At 35.7% G+C, this 26071-nt stretch overlaps 1 protein-coding gene across 9 annotated transcripts in view; it reads left to right on the top strand.

Annotated features, from left to right (window-relative positions):
• The window catches only part of LOC128671393 (uncharacterized protein), a 60447-nt gene that overhangs the window by 15236 nt on the left and 19140 nt on the right, over positions 1–26071 (top strand). For 7 of the 9 annotated variants that reach the window (XR_008404844.2, XM_053747834.2, XM_053747837.2 and 4 more), the window contains exons 3-18: positions 11214–11388; positions 11919–12021; positions 13360–13481; positions 13772–13932; positions 14352–14510; positions 16519–16567; positions 16985–17158; positions 17630–17922; positions 18524–18663; positions 19844–20052; positions 20242–20458; positions 20644–20760; positions 21085–21236; positions 21319–21432; positions 21963–22104; positions 22614–22820. Coding sequence is in view for 8 of the 9 variants with exons in the window: in XM_053747834.2 (XP_053603809.1) it covers positions 11214–11388; positions 11919–12021; positions 13360–13481; positions 13772–13932; positions 14352–14510; positions 16519–16567; positions 16985–17158; positions 17630–17922; positions 18524–18663; positions 19844–20052; positions 20242–20458; positions 20644–20760; positions 21085–21236; positions 21319–21432; positions 21963–22104; positions 22614–22820 (2534 nt within the window). In the remaining variant the exon portion in view is untranslated. Of the gene's footprint in view, positions 1–395; positions 875–11213; positions 11389–11918; positions 12022–13359; positions 13482–13771; positions 13933–14351; positions 14511–16518; positions 16568–16984; positions 17159–17629; positions 17923–18523; positions 18664–19843; positions 20053–20241; positions 20459–20643; positions 20761–21084; positions 21237–21318; positions 21433–21962; positions 22105–22613; positions 22821–26071 lie in introns of those variants that run through there. The other 2 variants (XM_053747838.1, XM_053747836.2) reach the window with 2 other exon arrangements.

Genomic DNA, 26071 nt, shown 5'->3' with positions numbered 1-26071 from the left:
GAGCTTCTCCAACTTGTGAACGTTCCCAAGATAAAAGAGAAATTAGATGAACATTATGCAATTGATACAATAGACTTTCTTTGTCAATTAAGTGAAGAGATCAGTTTCATCAAAACCAACTATTCTATTTCTGAATTTTGAATATTAGTAATGTTACTGTAATGAGACTGCAAACCATGCAGAAAAGAATTCATTTATATATAGAATTCATATTTGTAACATGATTAATTATTTTGATGTATTAATAGTGCCGCATAAAACGCTCATTATGTCACGAATGTCTGCAGACACGGCCTAAGTGCCCTTAAACAAACGTCAAAATAATCGAGAATTGCTCAAGGGGTGACATGCGCAATAGAGATCCGATCAATGCACCCCGGGAGTGCGCGCGCCAGTCACCCCTGCCTCCTCTATCTACGCAGTTGGCCACAAAAAACACCTTCTGAAAAAGCAGCCTCGATTCTCAAGCTTGCCCTTGAGTGTGCTAAAAAACTATCAATCGCGATCTTCGTTAGCCAAACAATCAGTGAGATACAGTGACTATAAGGTGAACCTCGTGGCCAATTCACCTTATTAAGAACACCCACGTCGTAAGTCGTAAGTGCAGCTCTTGGTACTAGTCGCCAGTCTATCGCGTGACTCACCGGATTGTCCAAGAAGATTTCGTCGATTAGATCGTAGAATTCGATTCGGTAGTGTTTATAGTGTCAGTGTTGTAGTGTGGTACTTTGTGACGTTCGAATGCCGGTGGCCTGTGAGGGCTTGGACCAGCGGCTCGCGGAGCCCCGCTGAAGAGTAGGGGCTACAAACTGCAGGCATGGACGGCTGCACAAACATCTTCTATGACGACGACGCTGACGCTCAATGCGAAATGGTACGTGAGCTCGTGACCTTTACGGAGCCTCGAATCAAACGAAGCATCGCATATTTGTTGTTACAGGTTTTGCTACCATCTAATAATAGCCACTAATGCAAATATTTTTTAGTTATGTAATGAAACAGCTTGCACAAAATGGTGGTTCTGCACCGACGTGCCCTATGACATTTAAAGCATCAAAAACTTTATAAATATCAAAGTTTGAAATGAATAATTAGATCACTGATAACGAAAGCAGTGTTGTAAGTTACATAACAAGTCTGATCTATAAAATCTCATGTTAATAATACAGAAATGAAGCTGCCGCGTGGATTCTACTTAATTTTATGATTATTTCGCCGTTGATCTGAATTCAATACCTAACTACAATATAGGGTATATTGTAGTTAAATAGTAATTAGTTTTCACTTTTCAATAGAATTAGCTTATTACTGATACCATGTAATTATCAATAGGAAGTCGATACTCTGCTCTATCGAATGTATCCTCTATCAATATGATTTGATTCCTATAACTCTAGTAGGTACCGTAGATATAAAGAGGTACAGGTAAAGAGAATTTTGATTATAGGTAATCATATGAAGTTTTTGTTACACTTCGGTTAGTTTTATTATCAGCATTTACATATTGCCTAAGCGAAACCAGAAATGTATAGTCAAACTAATATTAATAAACACGTCTCTTGCAAACCAATTAAATATTTATTACATACAAAAATATAACTTAATTAAATTTTAGTAATGGGCCAGTGAAAGTTTAATGGTCGAAGTTAGAAAATTAATCTCAATCATGTCAGGTTGGTCTCGAGCATCTACTGCTTATTGTGGGTGAGAACAATACACCGTTTTTTATAGTATCTCGGGATTGCACGCCATTGTACCATTGACATCAAATTGACGGGCTGATCCACTGATCCGTCCATTTTGATGCACCAAAGCGTGATGAGTAGATACATAATGACCAATTTAAAGGTGAAAGGTGACATTTTGTTTTCGATGTAAGCGAAGTGTGTGGTGCGGTTCTTTCTCACACTAAGTCTTATCTGACTAGAAAAATGTCTAGATTAGATAATCTTATTATATTTTGTACCTATCTAGGTACAAAATCAAATCCTATTGACTGAGTATTTTTTAGATATCAAAATTCTATTAAAGTTATCTATTACCGTACCGATTATTGTACTTTCTTCAGATTTTACTTTAATTGTATAAAAACACTGCTAGAAGTAGATACATACACGTTATATAAATAAGAATTTTGTTTATAAGAAGAGAAATATACAATGACGCGCTTATCCCAAGAAGGGATATCTTCCAGTCATCCGGCGACAGTTTGATAGTTTATAAAAATTTGTAACAGTCGACAGTCTGAAATAAATCATACTTTGTAACGGTAAAGCATTAAGATCAAAACAAATGGTAGATGTGTGTATTACTTCAAAGCATATTGTATCATTGAGAAGTGTTACAACTTGTCAGTTCCCATCAGCACATGATGGATTCCGCAATGCGTTAGCGCATATTGATAGCGCCAGTACCGTACTTTGCTGACAGTCAGATAAATCACAGACAATCCATCTTCAACTGTGGCATAGCTATTGCCCTAGGGCAATAAAAATTTGGGGCCCCACCACAACCAAGCATTGGTTTATAAACATGGAAAAAGTGGGTATTGTCACAAAGATACACACATTGTATTGTAGTCAGAGATATCTTGTTGCAATCAATACTTACTTGACAAATAATTAATCAGTCCATGTAGTAAATTGCTGAGGAATACCCTCCTTTGAAGCCGAAGCTAGTTTACCATCAGGTCTTGCTTATAACAATAATGCATTGTCTATCAGGACTCAAGGTGTTTTACCTGTGTTGCCCTACGATGCTATTGGGTATTATGTGACAGTGAACATAAAAATTATTCTGTTTCACACTAGCTAGTGTGACGAAGAGTTGGTACACCCAATTCAATTCAAATCAATTGGCATCAAGGAAGTGGGTCAAATTTATATTGCAAGATTTTGACCACTCTAACAGTTAGACCAACAGGATAAGTTAAATACTTAGTAAATATGCGTTAATAGTGATGAGTTAACCTTAGGGGACCTGAAAAAACATCTGGTTCCGTACTCCGTCGATGCAGTTTTAGTTTTATAATTTACTAGCGGCCCGTCTCTACTTCGCTCGGGTAAGACCATAATAAATTATACCTACACTCAAACCTCCCTCAGGAATCACACTATCTATTGGTGAAGTTTCGGAGATTACCCGCCACAAACATACAAACTCACAAACGCTTACCTCATTATAATAATAGTATAGATATAAGGATGTTGAAATGAACTTACAATTGCCTTACAAATAAAAGGCCATTGGCTGAGAGCCAAGCGCCCCCAGGACTTGGGCTCCCCGTGTAAAGCACAGTCTCGCCCTCCGATAGATACGCCGTTGGCCTTCAAACATGTGAGAGTTGGAGTTCATAGTGTGGTGCAACGGTTCACAAATGGCCGTTATACTCGTACATCGTAGTGTGCTTGAAAGGTATATGAATGACAGCTTATTGTACTTAGGAAACATGGAGGTTTTGTTTGGTACTTTAGGTACTACGAGGGCTGCTATTTATGTATCCGGAATAACAAAATTAAACAAACATATATTATTACATATGGTTTTATTGTTTCTCGAAGTATTCTCCGCGATGATCTATGCACTTCTGCATACGATGAAACCAATTTTCAAAGCACTTTTTCCATTCTGATTGAGGTATGTCCAAAACGTGTGCTTTGAACGCATCAACGGCCTCTTCGCGGCTCGAAAAACGTTGACCACGTAATTTATTTTTAATGTTTGGAAATAAATAAAAATCATTGGGTGCCAGGTCGGGGCTGTACGGCGCATGACCCGTCAATTCAATCTTTTGACCCTCCAAAAAATTATTTGTTTCAGCCGACTTGTGGCAGCTAGCATTGTCGTGATGAAGTATGATTCTGCGTTGTGGGTTGTTCTTTCGTATTTTTTCAAAGACTTCTGGCAAACAAATGGTGTTGTACCATTCAGAATTAACCGTCCTACTATTCTCTAGTGGCACTGTAGCTACATGTCCGTTGATACCAAAAAAACAAGCGACCATTTACTTTAAAGTGCTTCTCGCACGAACAACTTTTGTTGGATTCGGTTCATCTTGAAAGACCCACACCGTTGACTGCTGTTTAGTTTCAGGGTCATAAGCATAGATCCAGGTTTCGTCACCTATGTAGATATTATAAACAGCTTTTGACGTGCCACGGTTGTATTTTTTTATCATTTTCTTACACAAGTCGACACGAGCCTGTTTTTGATCTACGCTCAAGTTGTGCGGAATCCAACGCGAACAAATTTTTTTAACAATTAAATGTTCGTGTAATATCGCGTGGATACTCGTCATACTAATGCCCAGAGACGCCTCTATCTCGCGGTATGTAACATGCCGATCTTGCATTACTAATTGTCGCACAGCATCAATATTTTGTTGTACCACTACCGATTTAGGACGACCCTCCTTAATTTCATCCGTGAGCATAGACCGTCCACGTTGAAATTCCTTAAACCAATAATACACAGTGGTTTTCGATGGTGCTTCATCTCCAAAAGTTAAAATCAGTTGTTCGATGCACTGTTTTTGAGTTAATCCACGCCGAAAATCATAATAAATCATCGCGCGAAAATGTTCACGAGTTAAATCCATGGCAATGAAGACAAGCTATTTTCAAAATTGGCGCCAATTGAAAAAAACAAATGACAGGGACATGAAAAATATTTATTCTCTAGCCGAAGAGTTCTATTTTCAAATGTTGTAATTACTTTTTAAATATTCTAGAATTATTGGCCAGTTCCGGATACATAAATAGCAGCCCTCGTATCTTTCAAAACATTTTACGACCAATCGATAAGTTTTCTATTCATTAGTAAAAACAATCTAAAATGTACTCTTATACATAAAGGGATCAATTTTCATTATTTTCATATTGGATTCTTTTTTTATTATTTTAATATTGAGATAGTTATTTTTTTTAATAACGTGTACGCGACGTACGTTTTTTAATATAAATCTGCCATTTTATACATAAAGCAATTTTTCACAACACTCGATCGTAAACTTATCATTTCCTTCCGTCTGGCCGCATCCAAATGGATGAATATGTGAATATGAATCGAAAAGTAACTGATAAAGAATCATTGTTTCATAATCAAAAATTAAAAAGTAGGTACCTATGTACTGTATTTACGCCGTTATAACCGTATGAAAATGGCGATACAGTTTTGATAGTCCGCATCAAATCCGATCGACCCACGCAACCATTCCACTGGCCATTAGACCTCCCGCTGCGGTTATAATTACTGCTATCATTCATTAGTTGATTGCACTACGAATATTTCCGGCCATTTTTAATGTGATGACATAATTAGATTTATCTCTACCAGATTAGTGCACCAGATCGTGCAGATCAGTGGGATATACATATACCTATATAGAGCAGAAGATTCCAGCAGGGATATATAGCTCAACAGGCTATCTAGAACGTAAGTCTAGTAAATAATCTTCAGCCTTCTTCTGCTCCTTGCTGGGAATAAGACTTCTGTCTCCACTAAGATCCAGATTTTAATTTCGTCTAAAACCACTAAGATTTCAAGAGCTTCACTTAGTGACTTCAGCTTCGTCTCCTGACTGCTGAGTGTCGTGATGACGGTAGCTACCTCGTCACGATCATTATTTAACTATATTATAAAAACACGTAAAAGGCGGACTTAAAGCCTGTCACCTTTTCTACTTTTCGACCAAGAATTCTGAAAAAATATCTGAGTCAGGAAGACAAAATGTAGTATTTAGGCAAAGCACCGTTTGGTTCATTTGGACGGGTAAGTGCTGTGATTGGCTCAAAAACGCTGTCTCTGTTACCTCTCTATATAAATTCCTCAAAAGGCAGACATTTTACACGCGTATCCGTAAAGCAACTAGTTCAGGGCAAGCCTTTCCCACACGATACTATGTGGTGCTGTTACATCTAGTAGATCAGCGCCGTTAGTGGTAATTATATGGCGTTTAGCTGCGGGTGTATAGTTTGCTTCAACTTTCGTAAGCTGTCATTTGTTAACTGGCGATTTACTGTATTTTATCTATTAGGTACTTCAAGCGGAAAATCGTGTACTATAGATACTATTTATGGTAGGTTAGGTAACTTTTACGAACCTATAGCTTTAACCTCATCATTATTTACTTAAATTACTAGCTTACTGCTCAAGGCTAGTTGGCTAAGTTCCAAGTTAGCCAATATTTTTTTGCGAAATGCTAGAAATTTTCTTGAACCGTCTAGATAGAAAATAAATGGCATCTTTAAAATAAAAAATATGGTTAACATACATTTTTAAATTTACACACAAATTTATATTTAGCAGTTTACATTGTTTTCAAATTTTACACAAATTTCCTGTGGTAAAGGTCCCGATATCACCTTGTAAGTAATGAGATTCAAAAGGTCTCAAAAATCGTGACTTAAACTTATGTCCAGGATTGCAGTTGCAATGACATTAGAAATAGATTAATCGAACAGGTCTGCAGATCGTGTCGAGGTGCTCAAGGTAATAGGAGCAATCAATGATGTCGGTCAGTTATCATCCATTGCAGCAAGAATGAGGTGGGCCGTTAGATAGGGCGCGTAAAATTACTGCTTATTGCAGGCAGAATAAGTGTAAGGTATAAAGTGCATGCTTATTTCCACTAGCTGTTTACACAACTCCACCCGCGGTAAAATGTATGGGGTGCGTTTGTCTTACAAATTTTCAACCTTGGGTATTTGGAGGTCGAAATTTTAAAAAAGTATCTTTTGGTCAACATATTACAAGTACTTAGCTTATGTACTTACAATATTACACATTATAAGTACCTACATAGCTTCTTGATAGAATTAGAAAAAAATCCTATCTGGGTACATGTGACTATTTCTATTTGATGTCATCCACATCAAACACAGGGACAGAATCAAGTCTTCATACTAATAGAGAAACTTATATTTAGTATTTAAATTTTAATTTAATAATAATAATTTTAATATTGCTTTATCGCTATATTTTACACGCACACACAATAAATTAAAAACTGAATTTGCAAGTCCAATTCGCACTTGACCGGTTTTTTTGTCAATAATATGCGCAGTGCCGTGTCAATTTGTTAATAACAATCGCTGTGCACTTTCTCCATTCATCCGATTGTGTATCGTGATCTTATTTCGCGCTCCGCGGCCGCGAAAGGGCTGATTGAAAGATCTCAATCTCGGACGCAAATCGAATTTTCTTTCACGTCAATGGCTATTTATTTTTCGCCGAACACAATGGAGCAATCTACAAAATGCCATAATAGATACTTGAAGTTGATGCACTCACTGCAGCAAAGATAACTTTTCTAACGCATTAGTGATAGACTATATGAGAGAGAGATGAAGTAGGATGACAATAGGAAGTGGTCTAGTAGTTACTAAACCACTTTCTTTTACTTTTGTAAGAAGTTTCTTAGATACCTAATAAGCTTAGATTATAGAATTAGTTTCAATTATGCTGCAAGAATTCTGGAGAAAAATACCCAGCCTTTTTACATATAGTAATTGTAAGTTTTATCTAGCGTTTCTAGCTCTTTCCCTCACTTTTAAGAATATTGAAAAATAATAATGTTTTTAAAATATTTCTTAATTCTCTAACAAATTGTAATTTTCAGTACTGCCAAGGTTATTTATTTATCGCGTGCTCAAGTCTACCTTTTAAGAAAAATGTTTCTGAGCAATTTCTAGTAGCCTTGACATTAATAAAATGTTTTTGTGTGAAACCTAAAGTAAAAAGAAATGTTTGCCACGATCGCTTTATATGAAGAGAAATGTATTTTTGAAAATAAATGTTTAATAATGTACAATAAATTAAAAACTGAATTTGCAATTCAAAATTCATATTTTATGTGTACAGTCCAGGTATTTTTATTACAGTTTGGATGATAGATTATCAAACAACAAAAGCTGTGGCTCCATTCATTCGAATTAAATAACTTAATAATAACTCATAAATAATTTATATAACATCTTATAAAATAATCTTATAAAGAAAAAGCTTTTACTTTTTAATTTGGTATAATTTTTTTTACACAGTAAATATCAAATATCAAGTACACTAAATATCAAGTACTCTTTACTGTCTGATTTATATTACCTAGGTACTTCATTTATTTAATACTTACTAGATTCAAGAGATCAAATCAATTTGTAATGGCACAGGTTATACAATACTTAGTGATATGTAAAAGACTATCGCATGCATGTCTAAACTTACACCTACACAATACATACATGTTCAGCCGGTTGATGCACTGTGAATAAAAAATATCAACCAAGAGGAACAATTTATTCCATCGCCCACGTGTTGTAATATAATCCTATGAACTAAACAACAATATTCTAATGAGAAACAGTGCTTAATTTGCAAATTCAGAGTTAATAAGAATGATGCCTTTAAAAAAATCCTATTAATATTATAAATGTGAAAGTTTGTGACGATGTAGGTATGTGTGTATGTTTGTTATTCCTTTACGCAAAATCTACGTAACTGATTGTTATGAAATTTGGTACACGGTTAGAATACAACCTGGAATAACATATAGGCTACTTTTTCCCGAATTTTCCACGGTATGGAAGCCCCGGGGCGCAGCTAGTAACAAATATATTTGCCCCAAATAATTTACTTATTTAAGACAAAAAAAAAGAATTTGTGTATTGTGCTATTGTATAATTATGAGCTATTATTAAATCTATCAAGATATAACACTATAGATAAACTACAACTTCTTCAAATATAACTTTTCTACTTAAGTTACATAAAGTATGTATGGTAGTAGATAGTACCTACTCGTATTACATGTAATCTGTGTTGTGAAATTGCCGGAGAATATTTATTCATAATAATATTATTCATTTATGCATATATACCTTTTTTATGCAGCTATTAATAAACAAGAACCTAGGTAATAAATATATAACATAAATCATAATTTACATGTCTTTCTAGACGGTTTTACACCAGTTGAAATAATAATCACAGTTATCTTAAATCAACTTAGTATTACGCGATAGGATCGTCCATTCATTAACATATAATACTTAGCTTTTATGTTTTATGCATGAGAAATAGATCATAGAATACGAGTACCATTGTGGGCTGATTGTTGCCGAAATGTTACGAATGCTGGGTTGCTTCCTTGAATAATAATCATGTTTTTATTATTTTCTAAAACATCTGTGGTACAGGTTGATAAACTTGTTCATTGAAAAAAAAATGGATTATACTTCCTATGACTATGATTTACTGGCTATCGCCTACGGCTCCGCACGCGGCAAGAAGTAGCATAAAGTCCCTCTCCAGCTATCTTCACACCAAAAATCACCAGCCTTTGCTCCATTTTGACGTTAAAGAAGGACAAACGCCCTTTTACACCATCATCACTCATTACATAATAGAAAACAAAGTTGCTTCCTTCTGTCTGTCCCTATGTACTATGTACCTATGGTCTTTATTATGGTCTTAGATCTTTAAATTATGTTGCTGTTTTTATAAATATATAGTGTGATTTCTAAGGAAGGTTTAGGTGTGAAAATACTATGTTATACACCTAATCTGCTAGTTAAGTACGTATGGGTGATTCAGTAAATTTATTTTATAGAAAATATTTTTTTACAATATATTCAAATACAGATACGACACTTTAAGTAGGTGAACCTACCCAATGGCTAAGTTCTTTCTGGATACGATTATTCCAATGCTAAATTAATTTCGACTGCAATAGCTTTTTGTATTGTATATTGATAGAGCCCACCTGTGAACACATCTTTGATATATTCATTTATTCAGTGTTGTAGTTTGTGGGGCAGGAACGTCCTATGACTAAATACGCTGCGCAGGCGTCACTAGAGAGCCATTGTTCGGACTAGCGTCTACCTCTTGGGCTATCTATATACATGACAGGATTCGGTAGACTTGAGAACCTGCATTGAAACAGAGAGAAATATATAAAGAAATTTCTGGGAAATATTTTCAATCTTTTTGTCTTTGGATTGATACAATGATACATATTAAGTATAAAAATAAGTCTAGTCTACTAGTTAGTTAAATACTATGTGTGTTTAATTTCAATCGATCTCTCGTGAGTAATAAAAATAAGTTGGTAAAATTAAAGTATTTCTTTTAATTATAATGTTTCGTAAACGAGGTGTATAATATTATGTAACAGGGACCTACTTACATTAGTTCTTGTCACGCAAGGTTCAAAGCACGAGAAATAAAAATCAATTAATTTTATTTTTGTCTAGTTACCTAATTTATCTAAAGTAAAGGAAAGTCTATGGACATTCAGCATACTAATTATCATTGCTTCCACACCGGATAACTAAAATCAAAGGTAATTAAATAAAAATACGATGTGGAAAATATTTCATAATTATTATGTACAAAATAATTACACAGCACAATATCTGAAATTATCTTGATCAGAACATGGAAAGCAGAACGATGGATTGCAAAGATTGTTACAAGTGTGACTTTTCTAGAGATAGCGTAATATAATTATATCTTGCTTAAACAACTATATAAAGCTTCAGATGATAATAATAATGATAGCTTATTGCATAGGTTTATTTCAAAGCCTGGTGGCTGGGCGTATTTTAATCATTCAAGATATTCATACTAACGCAACCCGCGAGCGCTATCACGCGGTTCAATTTCGCAGATTAATTAAAATCTGTTAAAAAATTCTAACGTCCAGCTTGATTGCCTGGTTGTTGTTGTGCAAATGATATGATGGAAACTCATACATTATAAGTATTGTGTTTTACTGGAATGAATTGATGATATTTTGAATGAAAATTAAATTAAAACAGAAGTCGTATATAATGTTTGTCATGGCCCAAAGAGCGTATTAATAGTGCTGAGTCTGTATTGTATATTTTTTGTGGTACAAGCTTTATTTTTAACTTGCAATGTACATACATTATGTTTGCATATATTTTTGTTCGGGTGGAATCTTGCAATTCAATTTTGAAGCAGATAATTGAACTGAAATTTTATAGACACGTTTGGTATCGAAAACAATTAATCATTAATTATTATATGCATAGCACACTGAAAAGGATTCCGATGTGGGAAGTCCTCAGCTGTTTACAGTACGAATATGACTTTTTGTCACATGTTGAATAAAATAGATCTCTCAGATAAATAATAAAAGTTATATTGTCAAAAATGTCATTTTCGTAAAAAATATGTTATTTATTCTGCAGGGTCACTCCGAATCGAAGGGAGCTAGAAAGAGGGACAAGAGCGTGGGCAACGGTAACGGGAAGCCCAGCCGTGGGGTCGCCACGTCATTCGGCTTCCGACGACGACCGGCCAGCACCAGTCGCGCTGACGACAATGCTAGGAGGAAGAAACCACATGATAAGAATGGAAATGGAGGTAGGTACTTCTAAAGAAAAACATAGACGTGCATCTATGTATAAATCATAATCGGGTTTGTGATAGTAAATTTCGGTGGCAGAGATTTGTGATCACTAGATTCTTTTTTTATATTACTAAGCAAGCAAATAGGTATGCAGCCCACCAGATTTAATGTAGTCAATACGTGAATGTAGACTATGGTCCTATGGATGCCTGAACATTAGGGGTGTCATGTCACAAGGGCGTTGCCGGCCCTGAATTAATATTTTCAGGCCCATTTTGAAGAACTCCATGTTGTATGGAAAGCTATGGTAGGAAGTTCCACAACTTCAGTCAGAATTGGGAAAATTGTTGGGAAATACTTTCAACATTGTAGGTACATTTGGAAGATGTTGATCTGAAACTGTCGTAAGTATAAAACTGTCAAAGTGCCAAAGAAAGAAAAAAAACCTGTTATTCAACAAAAATCATAAAGTACAGTAAAACAATCGACAAAAAGATAATTAGACCGATGATGATTACCACTTTAAATACAATTTATCTTCTAGGGTCATCAGAAGATCTGCGAGCGGAGGAGGTCCTGTCAGGGCGGTCGACGCCCCTGGCGCGCCCGCGCAAGCAGGCTGCGGGGGAGCCCCTGCGCACAAATAGGTAAACTTGTTATTTGTTAATCTTTCACGTCATATTCACCACCATGCATAGATCAAAATGTTACTATGAACACTTATAAATGGATTTTTGTAGCCCATTCTGTTTGTCTTGTATTAAAATTGTATGTTGTTTGGTCAGCTTGAAAATATACATACAGGACATAATTATTCACTGCACTTTTGTGAACATTGACGGATAATAAATCAAATATTATGGTAGGTATCTAATTTAAAGAAATCGAAGTCAAAAATAGACAAAAGTAATCAACTTGGCCGGTCGGACTTCGTATTAAAATTTCGAAAATTTTCGTTCTTTCTTCACTGCTTTGAAAATTATGTATTTACTTATTTTTATGTAATGATGTTGTGTGTACTAAGTATTTATTTAATAAATACTAATAACAATAATACTTATTGTACACAACATCACCGCGCATGGCTGGAAAAAAATATTAGCTGTCTGTCACAAAAAACCAGTACAACTTTGTAAGGCGCACTCCATTTAGCCACGACACGAACAGCGAGGTTCCTACCTAAAACCGGTAACCGGTATTTGACGACCTCGGTGGCGCAGTGGTAAGGTTCTTGTCACTGAACCGAGAGGTCCCGGGTTCGAACCCCGGTCGGGTCATGATGGAAAATGATCTTTTTCTGATTGGCCCGGGTCTTGGATCTATATATGTATTTGTTATAAAATATAGTATCGTTGAGTTAGTATCCCATAACACAAGTCTCGAACTTACTTTGGGGCAAGCTCAATCTGTATGATTTGTCCTAATATATTTATTTATTTATTTATAACCTTGTGTGTTGCTATGTATGTAAATTAAAGATTGTTAGATTTTATCCAGATAGGCGTAAATATTGTAGGTTTAGCATAAAATAACAGCATCGCTCGCTCTTCTCGTTATTTATTTGAAAATGCAATATTCGTAATTTGCTCTTATATTTCGTAAGGCCCGTCGTAGTTTTACTCACTGTTTTTCTGCTCATATCTTTCTGCAGGCGCATAAATTTTATAAGGAATTGTAACGTTTGTACTTACTTAATAATTTTATTCATATTGTATTCTCTCTCTTATACTTAAATATATTCTTATCTGCGCGTGTGCATGGCTGCATTGTGATATACATAATGGTGTATGCTTAGATCTTTAAAACTACGCAACGGATTTTGATGCGGGTTTTTTTTTTATAGATAGAGTGATTCAAGGAGGAAGGCTTATATGTATAACATGATAAATATTACAACCGCGCGAAGACGGGGCTGGCCGCTAGTATTAGTATAATACTTTTTATTTTATATAACAAGGAATTACAGAAGGTGTCTCATTGCGTAGGTTCGGTTTCAGACAACCTCACAGCAAGACGGCCAAAGTGGGAGACGTCAGTTTTGCAGCCGAGCCTGCCTTCAGCGTCACAGGCAAGGACAAGGAGACTGCCATGAATAACAATGCCTTAGGTGAGTCGCGTAGTAACAAAACATACCTACTAATTTCTATGACGAACTACCGATTTAAATTATAATCTGTTGTATATATATGTGTTGCTAAAAACCCATTTGTTTCTTTGTAATACAATGCGCCACAATTTTACTTCAATATTTTCAGATAAAATTTAATCCAGAAATGGGTTTCAACATTCAACAAGTTTCAAATTTTTTGCCAACAAATTGATTGAATTTGAACAATTTGACGGACATTTTGTGTTTATAATGAAATAAATATTGAATGCTGAATATGATGTTTCCAGATAAGAAAACCACTCCCGGTTACTCCAACCACTTGCCACTAGTGGCGACTCAAATGACTTCGACAGGGGTCACCACCATCGTGGGCGCCACAGGAGTACCCAAGACCGTCACCAAACAGACCGTCATACTCACCTACCAGCCACAGCAGTATCCTGTACAGGTAGGTTGACTAACTGCTCGCTTGGCAATGTCTCAATTATCAATGTGCGGTGTTACTATATACTCCACCTTACACAAATTATCACTAGTAGTTGATCGGACGTGCTCAGCAGGAATTATTACGGTCATAAGGGCCACCGGAGTGCCCAATACTGTCACCAAACAGCCACAGCAGTATCTAGTACGGGTAGGTTATTCAATTGCCGAATTGTTTTGAATTCCCAATCGCCTTCGCAGTCTTCACTTATTTTAAGCTTAATGTTTACATCATTCTTTGCTTCTCTAATACTACGAGTAGCGATTCAAGTGTACTCGATAAGTCAAAATTAGCTTAAAAAATCTCTTGCATCAATGACAAGTCACAAACTAGAAGTATGAGGTACAAATAGATAGCTTTAAATAATTATATGATATGTCCAGGAGAGCCGCAAGGCACCATCGCGGGCAGAGCCCCGGGCCACACCCAGGGCTCCGGGCATCCCCGATAAGCCTCCTGGGAAGTACACTTTCCAGACCAATCAGCTGCCGCGACCACAGTACCCTGCCGTCAAGAATATCGACGCCAAGACTGCTAAGCAGGTATACTTCTATTGACTTGTTCTTCTTTTCAAGTCAAAATAGCAAACAAATTATATTAATTTAGACCAGGCTACGTTACAGAAATTGCCTTGTCATTGGCCTCATACAGATACTCGATTTTCATGCAATCGAAGTCCATTTTCCTCCAATTTTTTTTAGAAGGTTTAACACGGTTTCTTGACTTACGAAAAATCATAATCGAAAGAGTTTAATTGAATGCTTCGGTCGATCGATATTTCCCATTGTAAATTTGCTTAAAACCTTCGAAAAAAATTTGAGAAAATTGATGATATGAACTTCGATTCCGTGAGAATCGGGCTCCAGTACTCTATGGAGCAGGACAAAACGACTTGCAACACAACAACACAACAAATGCTGAGTACCTTGCCAGGTCTTTTCATGATACTGCACAATGATTTAGATTAGATTAATTTTGAAAAATATACATACAAAAATATTAAACAAAAACAAAATAAAAACAAGTCAATATAAAAATGTGTGAGCGTGTATTTAGTTTTTCTAGTTTTTTAATTTGATTCAAATAAAATTATGGAACTTTGTTTATTTGTTGTGTAACTGTAGAGTTAGAGCTATATAAATCTATTATGATTTATGACATACTTACAATAGTAAATGAGCCAAATGAACTGAGAAATACTTATTTTTGCAACTTGTAACTTGAGTTTTACGGTCACAGAATTTGTAGAATTGTTCCTAATCCTAGTTTGTGGTATCGTTATCTTATGCCACAAAACCTGAAAAAAGGCTTCAAAGGTAGTAAGAAAACAAAGGCAGTAATTCTAGGCGATCTTTCATTCTTTTCCTAAGTTAATTTCGCTTATTTACTATGTCATAATAGAGTTATATACTTAGGGAAAATTCTATTATTTACTTCCCTATTCGCCTACGCAACACCTACTAATTTTAACTTAAATAATTTATTTCTCGTATGTAATCAAAAATATTTATACAATTGCACAACAAACAAATATTTGAAACGTGAAAATGAGCTTCATTACTGGAGATTAGGAATTAGTTTCCAATGCATCAGGATGTGGGTCACACTGATCTATTTCGGTGTGGACGATTGGGAAGCCGGTCGTCGTTTGCTGAAAATATCACCGTTGCACTGCATGCAACTGCTACACACTGCATCAGACATCCCATGATTGATCACTTCTACTTCGTAAATAAGTTTGCAAGTTTCTATTATATACTTAAGTCTATATAAACATTTTAAAAATATGATTTCAACTAATTATAGTCTCAGATAAGTAAAGATAACAGTTATCTATTATAATTTCGGGTCCATAAAAAATATGTCTCATCTTTGTTACCTAATCTACCTTTTACTATGGTTTTCGAGTCTCGTCTCGCGTACACACAGACGCGTACCTTAACCCGTCTGTCTACCCCATACGATAGACGTGATCCCGCTATATTATTTATATTTCAATTGTCTATAAACAATGAGGAAAGCTGGTAACAAGAAAAATATAGTGGCGTAATGCACCAATTGAAAATTTATACGGCGTGAAGTTTACTACGAACGCCTAACAAAAGAGATTGTTCACTCATCACGGCTCGTAGTTTCATGCGTGTTTTGCAATGCAATGTCTTAATTAAACATTAGTCTACGAACATTTTTCCTTGGTTTTAGACCGTGACCTGACGTTTTTCAAGATACGTCTAGAAAAATAATTGAAATTAAATAAAAGTGAATAACGTTATTTTTTGTTTTGCGTTCGATTGAGTAAGTTAATTTTTCATCCTAAGATATATTCGAAGATGTGACTGTGTATGTGTCTTAGTTATTTTTATAATGTTACGACTAAACTATGAGACATTGCGACATAGTTAACGTAACGTAAAGCTCAGTTCAAAGGGTTCCAAAGTTGGTTCAGTTACGTTCAGTCTAATTCTACGATTTGTAGCGTAAAATGGTCAACATTCACGTGACAAAGGCGGTGTATTGTGAAAGTTCATAATGTCAGTGTTATTTTTACAGGTGGTTAATAACACAAGGAAAGCCGGTGTGGCCGAGGGATGGAGGGAAGGTTAGTGATTGTTTGCTTTTATTTAAAATATCTTTTATATAGGTATAACATATTAAAATATTATGGTATATTTTTTAAATAAACTGGAATTAAGTAGGCTTTTCTGAGTTTTAAAGCTGTCGATTGAATTTATTTTTTGAAATATTGAGTATATAATCTGAGTAAAGTGACAAGAAAACTTCTTATTCTTATTTGTCAAAAATATGTAAAAATATTTGTTCAAATTCGAGATATAAAAATAATTTGAACAGATCAAACGTGAGCGAAGCAACATATTTTATACAATCAAGTTTCAGAACTTAGGTACCTGTGTTCTATTCCTGTGACCAATTCAATCTGGTTACTTTAGTTACCGAGTATTAGGATTTGGGGCGAACAAAAGGTTTTGGGGCGAAACACAACAACTCTTTTTTTCAGGCGCCGGCTCAGCAGTATCCACTGACTCGGGGGTTTGGACCGGGGGTGAGGGGGGCGCGACGGGAGATGGCTCCCCACAGTCACGCCGGCGCCCGCGCAACCTAGAGATGGTGATGAAAGGCTCGCACAGCTTCCATTTACGTGAACTGCAAGTCGCCGATCTTGATATCATGGGTAAGATAAGACCAATTATTGCAAAATTATTCAACAAATTCTTTCATCTCTTTATGATCCCGTTCGCCTTATCGGTTGTGATGCCGCGAAGCCCGGAATCAGCGTAAAAAGAAACCCTGAAAATTTTGAAGATTCAGCTGTGATTTTACAACCGACCGCCTGCCTGAAGTCAACCCTCACTGGGAATGCCATTGTTGCCTATCAGCTGCCTAGGCTGTATGTCTGCCCTCAATCGCCTTGTACGATATCTACGGGAGAAAATGGAATGGTCCTATTCTAGGGCGGAACCACACGCCAACTAGAACGCAGAACTATGCAACAAGTTACAAATAGGTTTCTGTAACGGTGATATGATGATCTGACTGATAAAACATACTAAAAATGCTTACTATTACCTATAGTGAGATGTTTCACAATGTGGCATGTATTTATTAAACTTTATGGAAACCTGTGTTGCCTTTCCTCTTCCAGATGAAGCCGTGGTCACCGGTCACGCCGTAATTCCCCTACCAAAACTACCCAGCTCCTTCGACGACCAGCTTACTCCAGAATACGACATCTCCCCTACACCCACTTACAAGCCCCCATCACCAATCCTATCGAAGCCCATGCCCACTCCTGAAACCTCTCAAAGGCAATCCTCTCCAATGACAACTCTGGAGAGGTACAGGAATAGAAACCGGCCCAGCAGGATCCTGACCACGGATTTTAATGAGGAGAAGTTTGTCCTAGATCGAGCTCAGCCGGAGCTACTTAACAAACAAGTAAGTCATTTGAAATAACCCATTAGCATTGCGAATATTTAAAAGCATTGGCTTTTAAATTCTTTAGCTTTAGGAATTTTCTTTAAGTTGATTTAAACCAAGCGGGCGAATGAATCTTTGGCTGCCTAACCTATGGCTAGGCCACAGCTTATGGTCAGCCATTGGTTGGACAGGCAAGAGGGAATAGAAGTAAGGAATGAGCATTCACTTGATATAAATGCACCTTTAGATGTATTTGTATCTGAGTTAATTATTCCGTCGTTGAATGAATAAGGAATGATGTAGGTATCTATTTTTTAAGTCTTATAAGTACTACGTGTACGTTTAATAAAGCAATTTATTATTGTTTCTTCACGCGCCTATCTATAAACTGTACCTAACTAATAAGCAATTTTCAACGTAACTTTATAATCTGTTAGATAATGTCTACTAATATTAATACTAATTAATAATTATTTACTAATAACTATTTACTTATTACATAACATTATTTTGATCATTTGTAAAGTTCATCTGAAGTCAAAGGACTTAGCTATACTTAACTCTTCCCAGGTCGTCTTGATTTTAACACAGATAGCATTACTTTGTTTAATTTTTTCAGAATTCATTCATAAAGTCTTCGAGTGGGGTGGTATCCCCTACCGCAGTGAGCTCTAAAGAGTCCAGTCCCTCGTGCAAGAGTGAAGAGAGCCACTTCGGAACCAGCAGCGCCTGGCACGCTGGAGAGGCTATGGCCACCAGGTAATTAGATAGATAGATCAACTCTTTATTTAGGTACACCATTTATAGAAGAAACATAAGTTATAAATAACGAAGTATTTAAGATTAATGAGCGAAAAGGCAGGCTTATCGCAAATGTAATTTCTTAGCCAACTTTTGGGTGGAAAGAAAAAGAACAAGCAGGATTTATTATAATATCGATTTATTAATTTATTTAAACAACATAAGAGCAAATATAAAACTTACAAATAGGAAACCACGTACAAAAGAACTATTCATACAGACCTATAACAACCAGTATACCCGCGAAAAAAAAATAGAAAAAAGGGGCATTGGCGTGTGCTACGTATGATAGGATAAACCTAATTTATTTGTAATTGAAATTCGGAATTTTAATGAGAACCTTCAAAAATCGTGCCAACAACTTAAAACGCAACAAAACTCCTGTCCTCCCTTGATATTGCAGTTGTTTCTAAGGAGAGTGGTGATCGCAGTTACTATTATGACGCTCTTGCTCGTTTGCCATCCTTTACCTTCAACATATCATTCAAGATCATTAATAATAAAACAATAAGCCATTAGAAACAAGAATATGCAAGCTTATTACCATGGAGCATAAAAGTTCGTGTTTGTTTGGTATTTGCTGTTTCCGGATCACCATAAAAAATAAACTGGAAAATGATGAGCGAAAATTCACCTAATTTGTATTCAATATAAATTATCTAGGTATGTAGGTATTATTTTGTAACGTATGTATCTACTTTTGTAATGTAAATGTACTTAATTGGAATTGGTAATTTAATACTTGCTTAATGCGTAAAGAAAAGAAAGTTTAAATGTTCTCAAGTTACGAGGGCAATTTAAAGTTAAGAGGATTAAATACTTAAAGGTGTCTGTCTAAAGTGTCTTACTTCAACACGCACATTAGGATTGAGTCATTATAAAGTGAACTATTGCTCATTAATATTACTCATTACATATTCTACCAACTGACAATACCACGCTATGTCACTTAGTAGGATAGATGAAGTCGTCTATGTAAATATTCCGTAGGGATTTTTGTCCTGGTTAGATCAAAACTAACCCTCTTATTCATAAAGAAGAAGCATAGTTACTTGAAGTTACTTTTTAGTACTTGTCAGATATTGTAAAGTGCGGTAGTGACAAAGATTTGTTAATTATAACCACTTATTTGTTTCAGATCCCAAGATGACGTATCAATCGCGTTAAGCGTTTCAAGTTGCGAGGACGACAAATCCAAGTTCGATGCCAAGGAGCTCCCAAAACTGCCCGAGATGGAGGTGCCAAAGAAGACCATAGTCATCGCGGATGAGCCGCCGGTACCGCATCCATTGTTGATGAAATCCTTGACGCTGAGTCAGCATGATTCTCTGCGAGGGACTATGATGGGTAAGGCTTTATTGGTATTAGCCTTAATTTCTGGTGTTAAAGACTATGTGTGGATTGTAGCTTCGGTTTCTAAACATAAGTACTCTTGAGCTTTCCTCTAGGCCCACCCTATCATTCAGGGAAAACCGTATAAAATATGTTTAGTATCGTTTTTAGGGCTATCGTTTGTTAAAATACGATTGTTTTTAGGTTCAATGACCAGTTCCAACTACAGCACCACAAGTACATGCACCAATCAGAGTGCCGAGCACCACAATCTGACGCTCACCCTGGAGGACTCCAAGTTTGACATGTCAGCGCTAGAGACGTCCACCCAGAGCCTAATCGATGACGAGACGTCGCCTGCTGACAGCCTCATCTCGTCCACCAGTACCAGTGACTCTAATAACGACCTACAAGCTGAAAGGTTTGAAACATTTTCCTATATTAAGGGTGATTTACATTAACCAAACGAGCGAATGCACTGCTGTTAAGTATAGTGATGGCTCGAAAACCTCCACCTTTTTGAAGTCCATTACAAATTGATTGATTTAAGTGGTTTGTGCGGTACTTATATAAATGAATTGTCTAACCATTTATTTCTTTCAAAAGGGACCCACCATCGATATCTTCTGCGTACCAGACAGCCAACACGAAGACCAGGTCTCCAGAGCCTGAAGCGAGAGACGGAGTCGACGGAGATTTGCTACAGCCTGTCAAGGAAGTCATGTAAGGAACATATTCTCTTTCTCATCTGAGCGTTTACCCGGTTCCTTCAACTGCCATAGAACGGCACGGAACGAAATTATTCGCCAATATAAACACATTTTGTTTTCAGTTTTTTTTTCACATACCTCACTCGATATGGGTAAGTATTAAAGAGAATGACGACCAAAAAGAATGACGAGTTAACGTCATTCTTTTTGGGTCATTACCTAATTGAAATACCCATAATTTTACAAATATAAATTTTAATCATAGGTATAAATCTCGACATATTCTCTGTAAGTAATAAAAAAGATAAAGAGTATTAAACTCATGTTTATTCAACAGTGAGATAAGAAGCATCAGTGGGGGAGCCAGCAAAAACGTAACACCAGAATCGCCTGGAACACCAACACACGCCTCTGGTTCTCTGTCCCTCTCTGACGGAAGAGATTTCTTCGATGATGAAATTGCTGATCAACCAGCTTTACTTTTTCGCAGTAAGTATAACTACAAGAAAAAAAATATTTTTAAAATCTATGGGTTTCAGTTAAGTGCTTAAACTTTGTTTTTAATTTTTAGAAAATACAGATGGAAGTCCTTCGAACAAGACAGTAGAATCCGAAGCAAGCAGACAATTGAGAAGGTCCAGGGAACGCATCAATGCAAGTCCATTAACACAAAGAAACAGAAAAAGTAAGTATTTTTTTGTTTTTGTAAAAAACTTTTCATTTTAGACTGGGCCAAAAAAGTAACGAAATTAAAAAAAAAGCTTTTAAAAATGTATACTGAGTTACTGGCTACTTTGTTTCGTTTTAAAAAAATATTCAAAAATGGAATTGACGCCCGAACATCCGCCTAAAAAATACGTTCAAATAGGTACCTATGTGTGCTATGTTAGATAGAAGATTATTAATGTGATAACTTATTAACAAAAAAAAATATTGAATCTTATTAAAGGTGATGCTTATATCAACTAGGTACTATTATTTTAAGATTTATTTGAGTTGCTAAAACGTAAAAAATATCTTGGAAATAAATCTTTCTTTAATTTCGATCTTCGACGTCATTTTAATTACTTTTTATTTTCTTTTAAGGATATTTTCTTTAATTAGACAATATTAATATTAATTAGAATACTAAACTTAGACATAAACATTCATCACTGTAATGATGTTATAAGTAAGTAAGATATGTAAGTTTTAAATAAAATAATTTTCCATTAGTGATGGGTGTAAGGAACGGAGGCGCGGAACGCACGCCATCTTTGGATACACTGTCGAGTTTGGCTTCTGACGATCTGATGATGGACAACGACCTGGCCCGGTCCATCACCAGTCTGCAGAGCGTTGATGACTACATTGAAAGGTGAGGGCTTTATTGAGTAAGATTTCTTGCCTCCTTGAAATAAATCCGCCGTTGCTATTTCTATTTCTTATGTTTTCATGCAATAAAGTTATTCAAACAAACAAACATTTGATATAAATAAACATGAATGAGAACCATGGACCTGTTTGTAATTACTCTTTTAAATGGTATTTTTTGTAAAATCTCTCTCAAAAAATCCAGGGATCTGATATCTAGGGAAATTCAGATAAATGTGCATAATACTTTTGTGTAAATACACTCTACTCTACTAATAAAATCAAAGAAGCATCGAACAATAGTTATCTCAAAAATTTATAAATAATATTCGGACAGAACACCTAACGGGTGCTATCTAATCTGTGCACAGGACAGATTGTATAAAATTGTAAAAAAACTCCATACAAAAAAGTCCTCGGAGTTGACAGTTTTTATCAAACACAGTCAGTTATTTAGCTACATTTAACTACTAAACAACATGAATCCACTATAACAAATTACTATCTTCCCAGACTGGACAGCTCCCTGCGCAGTGGTCTGAACTCGCTGGACGAGCGGCAACTACGCCAGGAGCTGTCCTCCTCAAAGGCAGCCATCAGGCAGTGGAGCCAGCTGCTGGAACAGAACAACATGCTGGATAAACAGTTGGCAGCCATGGCGCAGGGGAAGAGTGCCCCTGACTCACTGACTGCTAGTAACAACAGTCTTTCCAATATTGGGTGAGTCATTTTTGTAGACCTCTCTTTTTACCTATAAGGAAATGCATCAAAAGCTGCCCTCGAAGGTAGCCATCAGCCAGTGGAGCTACCTGATAGGACAAACAAGCTGGAAGGAAATGCACAGGGGAAAAGTGCACCCGACTCGTTATGTACAGTTCGTTATGTATAGTTTCATATGTTACACATAGCAATAAAAGTTTTTCCGGAATTGGGTGAGTCATATTGTTTATCGAGATGGTGAAGGTATCGAAAAATACCTAATACATTTAAGATGCAAATGATATTGAGTAAGAACCACTCCAATCTACTGCGGTTATCAAGACAGTTCGAAAATATTGCTCCATATAAATAATTTATCAAGGGCTCAATCTATCTTCGTAGTAAAAATTCTTGTTGAGGTCACAAAATTTGATTCAATAATTAAGTGCCATGTAATTTTTCTGATCGTTATTGTCAGATGCTGCAATGCCGCAGTTAATGCAGCAACTCTATTATTTTTATTACCATTACGACGCAAAGAAGAAAAGTATAAACATATTTGCAACAAATGCAATGGTTTGTAGCTTAGTAGTTACTCAGCTAGTGTAATATTTTCAGTAAGACCAAATTAGATAGACGGCACTAACCTAAATTCAGTCAGTAATAAATCTTTGATATAGACACTTGTGACCGTCGATAAATGAACAACCTGTTCGTTGTTTACTTGCATTCATATATCTTATCTATATTATCCTGTCTACTTATCATTATATCTTAAATTTAGGTACAGTTACAGGACGATGAGTAACATCGATGTCCCAATACAATTTCACACAAACCCCAGCAAAATTTACTCATGTCTACATAGACATATATTTTGATTACAAAGTAAGCATCAAATAATTGTCATAACCCTGATATTCACAAGCCACATATTCGATTACATATGTGAAATAAATTGCCTCTAAGAAAAAACTACATTTCTAAAAGAAAGTAAATCACCAAATATGCTTAGTTTGAATATAAACGTAGCATAAAGTAGGACATAACTGCAATTTGTTTTTAAAAGTTGTTCTCGATCTCTTAGACTTTTAAAAGCTCTCAAACCAGTACACAGATTTTGATGCGGATTTCATTGTTGGATAGCACTTGAGAAAGGTATAACATTTTGTCATATAATTTCAATAATAAGTCAGTGCTTTTAATCGATCAGAGCCGCTGTTGTTAAACAGTGGGAATATTCGATATGTATTTGTTTTGTTATTATTTATTTTTAGATACTGACTGATATAACAAGTGAACGGATGATAATGATGACAATGACAACACGGACGACTGAGCAACATGTTGTTCGTATCGAACGATTTGAACAATCAAAACAATCGAGAACCATTTAAATTGGCGTACCTTAATGTTCCTCTTTCTAGTACGAGAGTATTTTTTTCACTCTCCTGCTAAAGTACTCCATTCAATTAGCTACCTAATTGATTGAATGGTACTTACGTATATAACTTGCTAAAGTATTTCTAAAGCCAGTAAGAATATATTATTTATTTATCTATCTGCATACAGATTCTAGTCCTATTACCTACGTGATTGTTAAGTCTTTTTCCCACATACGAGTAAGAACCAGTCGCTTGTTCTTAAGGTAACATGCAGTAATTATCATAAAACTTCAATTTCCTTAATTTGGTCGATTATAACATTTAAAAACACATTGCTGCAGTTAACATTTAAAGAGTAAGGTCGAGTTATGTCTGGTTGTAATTTCGATATATGTAGTTACTATTATTTTATTATGCCAGATCATTGTCATTCAAATGTTATGTTAACCCTAAAAACTAGTTTATTCACATACGTCAAATGAATATTTTTCATCTTATTTAGCTGTAGATGTCATAAACTCCAACATCTTATTCCACGTAGCTAAGGGTAATTATTTAATTTATTTTAAGTTGAATTAAATGTGTTTCATTCAATTTTATCAACGACTTTCTTGGCAATATTAATAGAGTGGTTTGCCGTTTCCATCTCCATGATCATTATTTTAATAATCAATTATAAAATGATCCACCAATTTAGACACCTCGACCTCTAGGATTTTTGTCTTTACCCTTCGACCCAGTGTCGTTTGTACCTACTTACTTCCTTTCTCTTTACATCGCTATCTTATTTTTCTGAACGGCATTCAACTCATTTGCTGTTTCTACCAACTATTATCTACGTAGATTAAGTTCTAGAAATATTTTACAACGGTTACTTAATTGAGATTAAACTATGCATGCTATAGATCTCCATTCAACTCATTTGTTGTCTTCGCCTATTACGTTGTTAATCTAGGTAGACTGCATTCTAGAAATATTTTCTGCAACGGTTAATTGTGATAGGTTGCCTTTATAATTAAAATTAGAGTCAAAGAACGGTTCCAGAGCAGGGCAGCTATCAGATGATTGTGCTCGTGTATGTTTGACCTCCATGCGCTTGCCGCCGTACATACTATCGTACAAACAACAATGGCTGACAACAATGGGAACCGTTTCCTAGTGTTCTTGATGCTGATCGCAAATCTTGACACTGAATGTAGGTACTTGTAGCTAACACATTTTATTTATAACGTTTGTTTTCATTTATCAGTTTTTTCAAATCACTATTCCAGTACGCGTCATGTTTACAGCAGTTTCTCAAAGCTGGGCCTTTCTTTCAACAAGCTCATGCAACTCATGTATGCCAATTGGTTTTAAGTGATCTTGATGTTCATAATTATGCAATCTCCACTGAAATGATATTGATATAAATATATCACTGATTTTGTCGATGTTTTCGCACTAAATTTTTTATCCCGTCATTTTTTTTTTACATTTAATTCAAGGTACAATGTAGATCTACCAATGCAATGTAGGACTTACTTATTGAGGTAATTTCGCAATAATTCATGAATACATAAAAAAACTAGAGCAGACAACAGTAACTTGTATTATTAGGTACCTACTTATTTGAAATAAGTAAATAATATAAAGTGAAGTGATGAAAACCTAATCACAAATTTCAAAACAAGCAACTGTCTAGTTAACGAGCATCTTTCGTAAGCTCAATTTCGCGGTGCGGACACGACCACGGTTTTCAAGGTGGATTTTACGGAGCTTTGTGTGACGAAAGGTCCTTGCTCCATGAGGTAATCAGATAAACCTGCGCTGGCGATGGTAGGGTAACCAGATGGAAGTTATTAATGACCAAAAGCTCGTTGTCGTAAAAGCAATAATAATTAAACACAA

Source organism: Plodia interpunctella, chromosome 7, assembly GCF_027563975.2.
Source record: "Plodia interpunctella isolate USDA-ARS_2022_Savannah chromosome 7, ilPloInte3.2, whole genome shotgun sequence".
Taxonomy (NCBI): domain Eukaryota; kingdom Metazoa; phylum Arthropoda; class Insecta; order Lepidoptera; family Pyralidae; genus Plodia; species Plodia interpunctella.
Note: the sequence above shows the minus strand (reverse complement) of the source record. Positions and strands in the feature narration are given on the sequence as shown.